This window comes from Phaethon aethereus (genome assembly GCF_964289735.1).
Source record: "Phaethon aethereus genome assembly, chromosome: 1".
NCBI lineage: Eukaryota > Metazoa > Chordata > Aves > Phaethontiformes > Phaethontidae > Phaethon > Phaethon aethereus.
Genome location: NC_138575.1, coordinates 134455529 through 134465494, shown reverse-complemented (window position 1 = coordinate 134465494; position 9966 = coordinate 134455529). Strand labels below are relative to the sequence as shown.

At 47.4% G+C, this 9966-nt stretch overlaps 1 protein-coding gene across 2 annotated transcripts in view; it reads right to left on the bottom strand.

The window, feature by feature from the left end:
- Positions 1–280: 280 nt before the first annotated feature.
- Positions 281–9966, bottom strand: part of PHKA2 (phosphorylase kinase regulatory subunit alpha 2) — a gene marked incomplete at both ends in the record, with an annotated part of 46863 nt that continues 37177 nt past the window's right edge. The window contains 5 exons of one of the 2 annotated variants that reach the window (XM_081997279.1): positions 281–454; positions 958–1158; positions 2523–2576; positions 6580–6747; positions 8678–8725. In XM_081997279.1, coding sequence (XP_081853405.1) covers positions 281–454; positions 958–1158; positions 2523–2576; positions 6580–6747; positions 8678–8725 — 645 coding nt within the window. The remainder of the gene's footprint in view (positions 455–957; positions 1159–2522; positions 2577–6579; positions 6748–8677; positions 8726–9966) is intronic. The other variant, XM_081997280.1, reaches the window with a different exon arrangement.

The following is a 9966-nucleotide window of genomic DNA, read 5'->3' as shown; positions in this document are numbered from 1 at the left end:
GCAGAACTGTGTAATTCTTGTTAATTTAATATGAATTACATTTATGCACTTTGGGCAGAATAAAGCCTCATTGTTTGTTATTTCTCACACATTCCCTTAAAACCAGGCCAAATTCCACCTACCTGTCCCCCCTCAGGTAGGCATGCACGTAGCATGACAGCTAGTGTAAAATACTGAGGTAGTGCATGGCACACGTACATGCAGCAACTAAACAAGAGGTTTGTGACAGGGAAAGGGGTAGGAAGAGCTTCTGAGCCTTCCCTCCTGCATGAGGCATCGCTTATTGCATCGCACAGCCTGTGCTAGGCAGGAAATCATGTAAATAAATAATTATGGCTTTTGTTAGGTACGTCATGGTGCCGTAGGCCCCGCTTGGGGCACTGTCATAAAAAAAGTGGCAAATTCCTGTGGCTACATCTTTCTCCAAGATACTACCAGTAGCTCCGAACGATTTCTGAAAAGACACAAGGGAAGAAGTAGGGAAAGTTAGGCCTGCATGCTTATTTATTGGAAAAAACCCCCGCCACATTATGATTTTGCATTTGTGCTGAATAGTGAAAGCAATTCTCCTTTCCCTCATGAAAACCTCAGTCAGAATTGTTATAGGACCCACATGTCTTAGTTAGATCCGTGTAAGTAAATGAGGAACATCATATCACGCCACAGATTTTTGTCCTTCGGGGGGATGGGTGGGATTACTCAAATATCGGTAATTCTGATGCCTTGGTATAGCAAAACTTCAATCTACCCACTTACTTCAGAGCTTGTTAGCCACTACAATTTTATTCCCTTTAAATCTCCCACAGTTCTTAAATTAATCTTCCAAATATATTTCCAGAAGATACTTAAGTGATTTGGTCTTTGTAGGATAAGATCAAGCTCATCACACATTTTACAAAAGGAGCAGGGGACAATTTTCACCCGTGGAGGCTTCCCACCACCGCCCTTTGAACTCACCAGCTCCTGTAGAAACAGGTCATTGGCCATGTGCACGATTCGATCTACGTGGATGATGCCACCGATGCTGTTCACCTCGATGTCAGAGAGGAACGTGAGAACGAGAATAGCTTCCACCAAGAGCTGCCTGTACTCGGGCTGGGGTACGTGGTTCAGCACTGACTCCACGTGCACAGCAAACTTGATTTCACATGGGGTCATCTGGCAAATTTGAGTGGAAATGGAAAGAAAAACTGACAAATCCTAAAGACTAGTTCCCCACATCCTGCAAGCACTTAAACACATGTTCCTCTCTGCACATGGGGGTAGACTGACATGAACAAAATGTTTGTGCAGCTTTAGCACTTACAGAAACTTTTTGTGTTGCTAGGCCCTGATCCTGCAAAGAGTTATGCAACTTCCAGAGGACTGCTGCAGCCCTGCAACCCATCACACACACATTTCAGCTACATACAGGACTGCTGACGCTTGGCTGGATATTAACTCTTTGCTCCTCATGCTGCGGGCTGACATGCTCTGCCTTGTAAGTATCTTTCTGGCATCGCAGGTTAGTTGCAAAGCCAAAATTACTGTCAGGTTTTAAAAATAACTACCTGCTTAGAGGGAATGCTTTTCCACACAGGGATATAGCTGCATTGTTTGTAGAGCAGCCTAATTTGCACTGGCATAGCTGCATGGTTGTTATGTGAAAGGCTGCTGCCTTAGGAGGTTTGTGCTTATTCCGTTTGATTCCTATAAAGAGCAAAATTAGATACTGTCTAGGTCTGACAGGCTAAAAATATAAGCCTATTTATCTACACAATAGGCATAAATAAAGCTCTCCATTCTGCAAAAAAAAGGTTTGAATTTGGCAGAAAATGCTAGCTCCTCTCTTCAGCTGTTACCACCGTCCCTCAGAAGAGAAGGAAGCCAGAGACAAATCTGAGGGAACCAGGCAGGAGAAGTCTCAGGCACACAAGCACCTCTCTTGCACTGACGGATTACTGTTCACAAGAGTTTATTTTATAGATGTGAATTCAAAACTTGCCAGAGTGCCTAAAGACAGGCAATCCAACTAAGGAAAAAAGCATAAGGAAAGGTTATGGATTTAAAGAGTCAGAGCTTTCGTTAGAAACAATCATCCTTAATCAGTATTTACTTTTGAGACTGTGATGCCAAAATACACTGGCCGCTGTTGCAGCATATTAAAAAAAAAAGTGGCCAACAACGTGCCTGCGTCATTCCAACAAAGCTGTGCCTTCTCCTCACCCTGCCCCAAGGACTGCCACCAGCAGTCCTTCTTCAAGTTTCTTCAAGCACTGCTCCGCAGGCACACATGGTCAGCGAAGGCGCGCAGGGGTTAGGCTCGGGGAAGGGGAAAACCTGCCACAAACCCACTCCCAGGCCTGCCTGGCAGGAACTCATCTGCAGGGCCCCAGGAAAGCTGGCGGAGGTGCTGGGAGAAGGTCCAAGTCTTCTAACCTTCTTAAAACCAGGGATCTCCAACAGCAGCCCCGCTGCACCTTACACTGTCAAACCAAACATTCAGTCATTTTCAGTGGAAAATCATTGGCATCTTACTGTACCTCTTTGGTGGTTGAAGAAGGAAGGACATACCCATCAATGGACAGACCATGGCACTGAAACAACAACAAATTGTCAGTGAACAGAAATTACAGTTCTTGCAAGTAAGTGTTCTCTGATACCAGCCAAGATGCAACAACGCTGTTTAAAAAAACCCAACAAAACCCACAAAAAACCCAAAACAACAACAATAAAATAAAACCTGCTAAAAATATTATTTCACCTTTGTTGAAGAAGTTATTATGTAACCTGCCACATGTTAGAAATAGCCTGTTTCCCTGAGACGTGCTGGCTACACTTCAGCCCACTTGCAGCCTTACGGAGATGAGCCAGGGGCTCCTGAGGTAACAGGAGTCAACAGGGCAACACCAGTGAAAGACCTCAAAGGAATTAAGGGATGTTCCTCTGAGAAGGCGACACGGCTGACAGCCCAGCCGAAGTGCTTCTACACCAATGCATGTGCAGCACAGGCAAACAACAGGAGCTGGAAGCCACCATGCTGCTAGAAAGCTATGACCTGGTGACCATTACTGAAACTCAGTGGGACGAATCCCATGACTGGAGTGCAGGTATCGATGGCTACAGGCTGTTCAGAAGGGACAGGTGAGGAAGGAAGGGCAGAGGCGTTGCCCTCTACATCAAGAAATAGATAGTGTGAAGAGCTGCCTCTGAAGAACAGCCATGAGCAGGTCAAAAGCTTGTGGGTAAGAAACAGGGACTGAGGCAACAAAGGGAATCTTGTGGATGATGTCTACTACAGGCCACCCGATCAAGGGGAGTCTATTGACAAAGCCTTCTCACTCCAGCTACAGGAAGTATCGCGCTCGCAGGCCCTTGTCCTGCTGGGGGACTTCAACCACCCTGACATCTGCTGGAAAAGTAGCACAGTGAGCTGTAGGCAACGCAGGATACTCCTGGAGTGCATGGAGGATAACTTCCTGTGCCAGGTAACAGACAGCCCTACCAGAGGGGATGTCATATTGGACCTGCTGGTCACCAATGCAAGTGGGGTATCCTTGCCTCAGTTTTCACTGGCAATCTCTCCTCCCACACCTCTTGAGTGGATGGACTGCAAGACGGGGACTGGGGGACCAAAGTCCCTCCCACTGTAAGAGAAGATCAGGTTCAAGACCACCTGAGGAACCTGAACATGCACAAGTCCATGGGACCTGACAAGATGCATCCCAGAGTCCTGAGGGAACTGGCTGATGTAGTTGCCAAGCCACTCTCCAGGATATTTTAAATGTCCTGGCATTCAGCTGAAGTCCCTGGGCACTGGAAAAAGGGAAACGTTGCACCCATTTTTAAAAGGGGTAGCAAGGAGGACCCTGGGAACTACCAACCTGTCAGCCTCACCTCTGTGCCAGGGAAGATCATGGAACAGATCCTCCTAAAAGCTATGCTAAGGCACATGGAGGACAAGGAGATGATTTGAGACAGCCAGCATGGCTTCACCAAGGGCAAGTCCTCCCTGACCAACCCAGTGGCCTTCTATGACGGAATGACCACATCAGTGGACAAGGGAAGAGCTACCAATGTCATCTATCTGGACTTCCGTAAGGCCTTTGATGCAGTCCCCCACAACATTCTTCTCTCTAAATTGGAGAGATAGGTGTTTGATGGGTGGTCTGTCGGGTCGATGAGGAATTGGCTGGATGGTGGCATCCAGAGGGTAGTGGTCAATGGCTCAATGTCCAGATGGATATCAGTGACAACTGGTATCACTCAGGGGTCCGTATTGGGACCAATACTCTTTAATACATTCATCAATTACATAGTGGGATCGAGTGCAGCCTCAGCAAGTTTGCAGATGACACCAAGCTGAGTGGTGCGGTTGACACGCCTGAGGGACAGCATGCCATCCAGAGGGACCTAGACAAGGTCAAGAAAAGGGCCTGTGTGAACCTCATAAGGTTCAACAAGGACAAGGGCAGGGCCTGGCACCTGGGTCGGAGCAACCCCCAGTATCAAGGTACAGGCTGGGGGATGAAGGGGTTGAGAGCAGCCCTGGCAAGAAGGACTTGGGGGTACTGGTGGATGAAAAGCTGGACAGGAGCCAGCAATGTGCACTCACAGCCCAGAAGGCCAACCATACCCTGGGCTGCATCCAAAGCAGCGTGGCCAGCAGGTCAAGGGAGGTGATACTGCCCCTCTACTCTGCTCTTCTGAGACCTCACCGGGAGTCCTGCATCCAGCTCTGGAGCCCTCAGCACAGCAACGACATGGACCTGCTGGAGCGGGTCCAGAGGAGGGCCACAAAAACAATCAGATGGATGGAACACCTCTCCGGTGAGGACAGGCTGAAAGCATCGGGGTTGTTCAGCCTGGAGAAGAGAAGGCTCCAGGGAGACCTTGCAGCCTGCCAGTACTTAAAGGGGGCTTGTAAGAAAGATTTTTTAGCAGGACCTGTAGAACTAGCACAAGGGGTAATGGTTTTAAACTTAAAGAGGGTAGGTTTAGACTAAGTCTAAAGAAGCCATTTTTCACAATGAGGGTGGTAAAACCCTGGCAAAGGTTTCCGCAAGAGGTGGTAGATGGCCCGTTTTGGGAAATATTCCAGCTCAGGTTGGACGGGGCTCTGAGCAACCTGATCTAGTTCAAGATGTCCCTGCTCATTGCAGAGAGGTTGAACTAGATGGTCTTTAAAGGTCCCTTCCAACCCAAACTATTCTATGATCCTATGACATGTAGAGAGCATGCTGTGTTCCAGTCCAGCTACTGAAGGGCTGAAAGTACTTAGAGAGCCACTGCAGCAAGAGGCACACAAAGGAGGAAAAGAAATCAATGAGAACATTCTGTGGGAAAAGATGTAGAAATAAAAGATGATGCAAAAGCACAGTAACAGACCATGAAAGTGCAAACCTTTATTTTTCATTTTTGCTAAAACATTTAGTTAAGTGTTTCAGATCCAGGGCACAACAACTTAAGGATGTCAACATGTTGTGGTGCTTGGACATGGGCCACCAACAGTGGGGGAGAGGTGGTGTTAGAAATACCAAGTGGTATTTCTAGAAAAAGAGTGACAAAACCTAAATGGTGAGAAGGCAGGCTAAGCAATGTCACTTCTGGGTACCTGAGGTGCAAAAATAAACCAAGAAGAGAGAGCCGTTATGAGCAGTCCAAAGTGAGTTTAAGAACCAAATATTGAAGGTGACTTAAATAAGCGCAATTGATTTTAATAGCCCAGAAAACCATTCAAATACTCCCAGCTATTATGTTAGGTCAGAACAGAAGTCATGCTCGCTCTCCTGAAAGATCCCATTAGTAAATAGCCATGAGGTCATATATGACCTGTCTTGGCTGACATGAACACTAACAGCCTTCAGCATAAGTGATTTTAGAAGGACAACCAAAATCAACCTGAGCTGGTGATGCACAGGTTTTCCCAACTGTGTAGGCATGAACAGCTCAGTGCTACAAGATGCCAAATGCTGTCTTTCATCCAGCAAAGCAGAAGAACAGGTGCATAATCACTTTAAAATGAGTCAAATTCGTAATTCCCCTCTCCTCCTTCCTGGAGAGCTGCTTCAACACATTTCCATACCCTTGATCTCCAAGGTGCTGGCAAGGACTTACTTTTCATTTAAAAACAAACAAACAAAAATGTTAAAAATGCCATACAGCTCCAAACAGCCAGCAAGAGATCTCAAGACATTTTGGAAGAGTCAGCGTAGTTTGCTACTTGATTCCTCGCAGCCTTTCTGAACGGGAGCACATGAACTGCACTGCATTGCAGTGCCCCTCAGCGGCACTGACCACAACTTGCACTACGCCATGGGCGATGCAAAATAGAACAGAATGGGTGGAACAGAATCGCTCAGACAAAATTCAGCAATGGTGGTTTCAGAGAAAAATATGCTTTCAAACAAACACGTGAACTTGTGTTAACGGAGCCCTTTTATGTTCAAGAAACACACTCCTACTAATGTCTCTAGTTTCCACCAGTCTTCCAGCTGAAGACTAACTGCAACTCCCGGCAACACACAGCCTCTGGACCACCACTTCCCCAAGTTACCATACGGCTTGCTTGCTTCCTGCCCTCCACAGCTGTCAGCTTACCTTCTGAAGGATTTTCCACACTTGCTCATAAAAGCCAACAGGAACTCTGTTAATAGCACCATCAAGCCTCCTTCTGCGCAGCCACTGCCCTTTTCGGTCACCCCAGCTCGTGTCTCCTTTGGAGCCTGTAGGAGAAGTACTCGTAGGAGACGATGGAGTACTGCCCCTCTGTAAGAAACATTAAAGCCTTGGTTAGTTGCTTTCTGCCACCCCAAGTGCTACTGCTGGTGAATACATCAGTCTGTTAAAAAGCTGCCTCAGAATCGGTGAAAAGATACAGGCCATGATGCCATACAAGATGACAGAACAGGACTGTTCCCTTTCTCTCCCCTTCACAACAAGCTTCACTGCTCCAGTACTTCAATCATTTCTCAAGAAAACAGGGAAGTAGTTCAACAAGGCATAACCCAGTAAACTTCACTGCTTGGTTCAGCGCAAGGCATGGCTATTTTAACAAGCATGAGTTGGCTGCCAGGGAAGTGTCACTGGTGTGCAAATGGTGGGATTTGCTGGTAGGTCTGACTTGGACTTCGGGCTCAGTGTCACAAAAGAACCAAAGGGTTCATGAGTCCAGCAAAAGAGGTCCTCCATGCAAAAAGCTTCATTAAGGTAAGCAGATTGAAAACTGACTTCATGGGGTCATGTAATCATCATGCCTGCCTCTCTGCAAGTATCAGTCTTGTTTCCTTTATTGTCACTATTGCTGTATTATTTTACTCTACCAGACTTGGAGAGTAAATTAGGAAGCAAATCATCCTCATAGTTGTGGCACTCCCTCCAAAGTCTTGTTCACACTTCCACACATGCAGTCTGCCTACTCTTTGCACTCCCAAAGACCGTACTCTTCTGCTTCCTCGTTCGTTTTTGCACACCTGTTACTTTCAGCCCAGAAAGGACTCCACTGACAGCCCCATCTCAGATTCCATCACCTCTGCATAGGGAACTGCCTGAGCAAAGTACGGGGGAAGGTGGGAAATAAGAACGAAAACTGTACATTTGCAAAGGATAGGCTCACTGACTCTACACAGCCAAGCTCTGCAAGAAGACCAGCAAATGCAAAGAAAGTCCATATTCACTCCTACTGGTGTCACTGAGGCATTGGTGGTGTTCCCCTGGTGGCTTGATGCATGCTGTTCCCTTCCACTGCACACTGAGACAGACAGACAGAACATCCTCCACCCTTGTTGAGCAGAACTAGGGGATGCAAGAGGTCAGCAGAAGGGTGGACGCCAAAATAGAGAAATCCATCGGCATACAATAATTAATCTGGCTATTCAGGTTCAGAGAAACAAAGATCTCACTGAACAATTCTGTGCCCTTGAATCAAACACACAGCTGAAGCCTGCCTTTCTGCACCGGTATGTGGCAAGAGAGGCAACAGCAACCTGGCAGTTGTCAGGCCAGGCCACAGGGCTAGTGGTGCTCTGCAGTTGTGTATTTAGGACACCTGGGAGGCATGCCATGGACAGCAAGTCTGCAGACGCAGAGAACCATGAATCACAACCGCCAGTTTAAAGTGCAGGTGTAGCTGCAAGCTTTGTGTCTCTTCGTGACAGATTTCAACCTCTCAGTCTTGCTTTATTGAGGTTTCTGTTGGTAAAATATTTAAATGGTAATCTCCCTTCTTACCACTGAGAGCTTAAGAAGAGCTACAGTTCTCTGCCTTTGAAAGAAGATGACTGCTTGAGCACATACCCATACCCAGAAAACCCCTCTCAGCAACCCGAAGCTGTTCTGGGTTTGTTAATGTCCACAGACTGCCAGCATTTATCAATGCTACATGACTTTTAAATACTGATGACACCTGTAACATAATTCACCATCAAGTAGATAAATCTGCTATAGTGCTTTACCGGCTACAACTGCTTAAGCTTTAGAAGAACTAGTGGATCTAAATGCAAGACTCGACTTCTATTAAAAGATTACTAATGAGAATTACTTCCCAATGAAGATGAACAAAACAAAGAGGTAGGGTTTGAAAACAGGTTTTTATGCAGGAGAAGCCATGGGGAGGTGACTAGAGCTAAGAGCCTTGCACGTGCACACACACACACACACAGGGTGAAAAGCAGGTGCAGAGCTGCAGATGGTGTTTTACCGTGGAAGCGAACATGCTGCTGGACATGGAGTGGCCCTCATGAAAGAACTACAAAACAAAACCAGACACCAACACATCAGACAGCCAGCCATGACAGAACAGGACACAAACAAGGTTAAGTAACCCATCTGTGCAAAGACAATAAACATGGAATAAGCTCAGGTACTGGAGGGGGGGGAAACTGCGACAGCCCCTGACCCCTTGCAGTACTGCACTTCAGCTGACTTCGGGGCTGCTGCTGCCGATTCCCAGGGCCACCACGAGGCAGACCCCACCGTGCCAGGAGCCTTCTTGGTTGTGGTACAGCCACAAGCTGCCCACACCACCTACTGAGCTCCAAGCATGGCCAACACAAACCACCACAGTTTAAGATGCATGCAAAAGCTTCCCTGTGACTCAGGGCTGTGAAAAAACCCCACGCTCCCCCCTTCCATTCCCCACTCGCTGCAATGTCAGCAGCTTCTCTTTGCACAAGAAGGTCATCTTGCTGCAGAAAATCTGTGGGCTGCCAACTGGGTGGGCAGTGCCAAGCAAACACCTGCAAGGCAAAAATTTTTGCTCAAATGAGGATGCAGCATCTCAGACTTACAGCACTTTTCTGTAACTGCCCGCCCCAAGCAATGCCTCCTAATTCAGTGTTAATGGTTCAGACGCAGGCAAAGGCTTGATGTTCAGACTCAAGAAACAACAGCGGCAAATGAGATGGCCACAGTCGCTCAGCACCTGAGCTCTGGTGCAAAGAGGTGCAAGTACCTGAAATGTTGCTTGTATCACAAAGTTGATTCCCCTCCATCAAAATGGCATTAAATCAGTATCTAGTGAATTATTCAGAGAATGCAGTGAGACGTGGCAGGAAGCAGCATGAGTGGAAAGGTGAGAGGAACGAAAACTAAAGCAGCTGACTCCTCCTTTGTGCCAAATACCACGTTTCCATCTAATGCAAAAGCAACGCAGGAAATACCTTTCCAACCTCAACAAACCTCCAAGTGTTTCAGCTCAGGCTCACCTCTGTATGTAACACAAAATAATGCTGCTGCCTAGTGCCTAGTCCCTCTTCCCTCCCAGAAAGGCCCTGAAGTCAGACACCCGTTGTACCACTGTGAGCCCTGCTCGGACTGAACGCCCAAAGCCACTCCAGGGCCGGCGGAAAGCAGCTGGCAGCACCTTCACAGCCCCAGCCGCACCACAAGCCTCGGCCATGACCATGCTCAGGCAGCAGCATGGCTCAAACACGGTGACTGGGTCTCCTGAGACAGACACTCCATGTTTCACAGGGGCCTTTGCTTCCC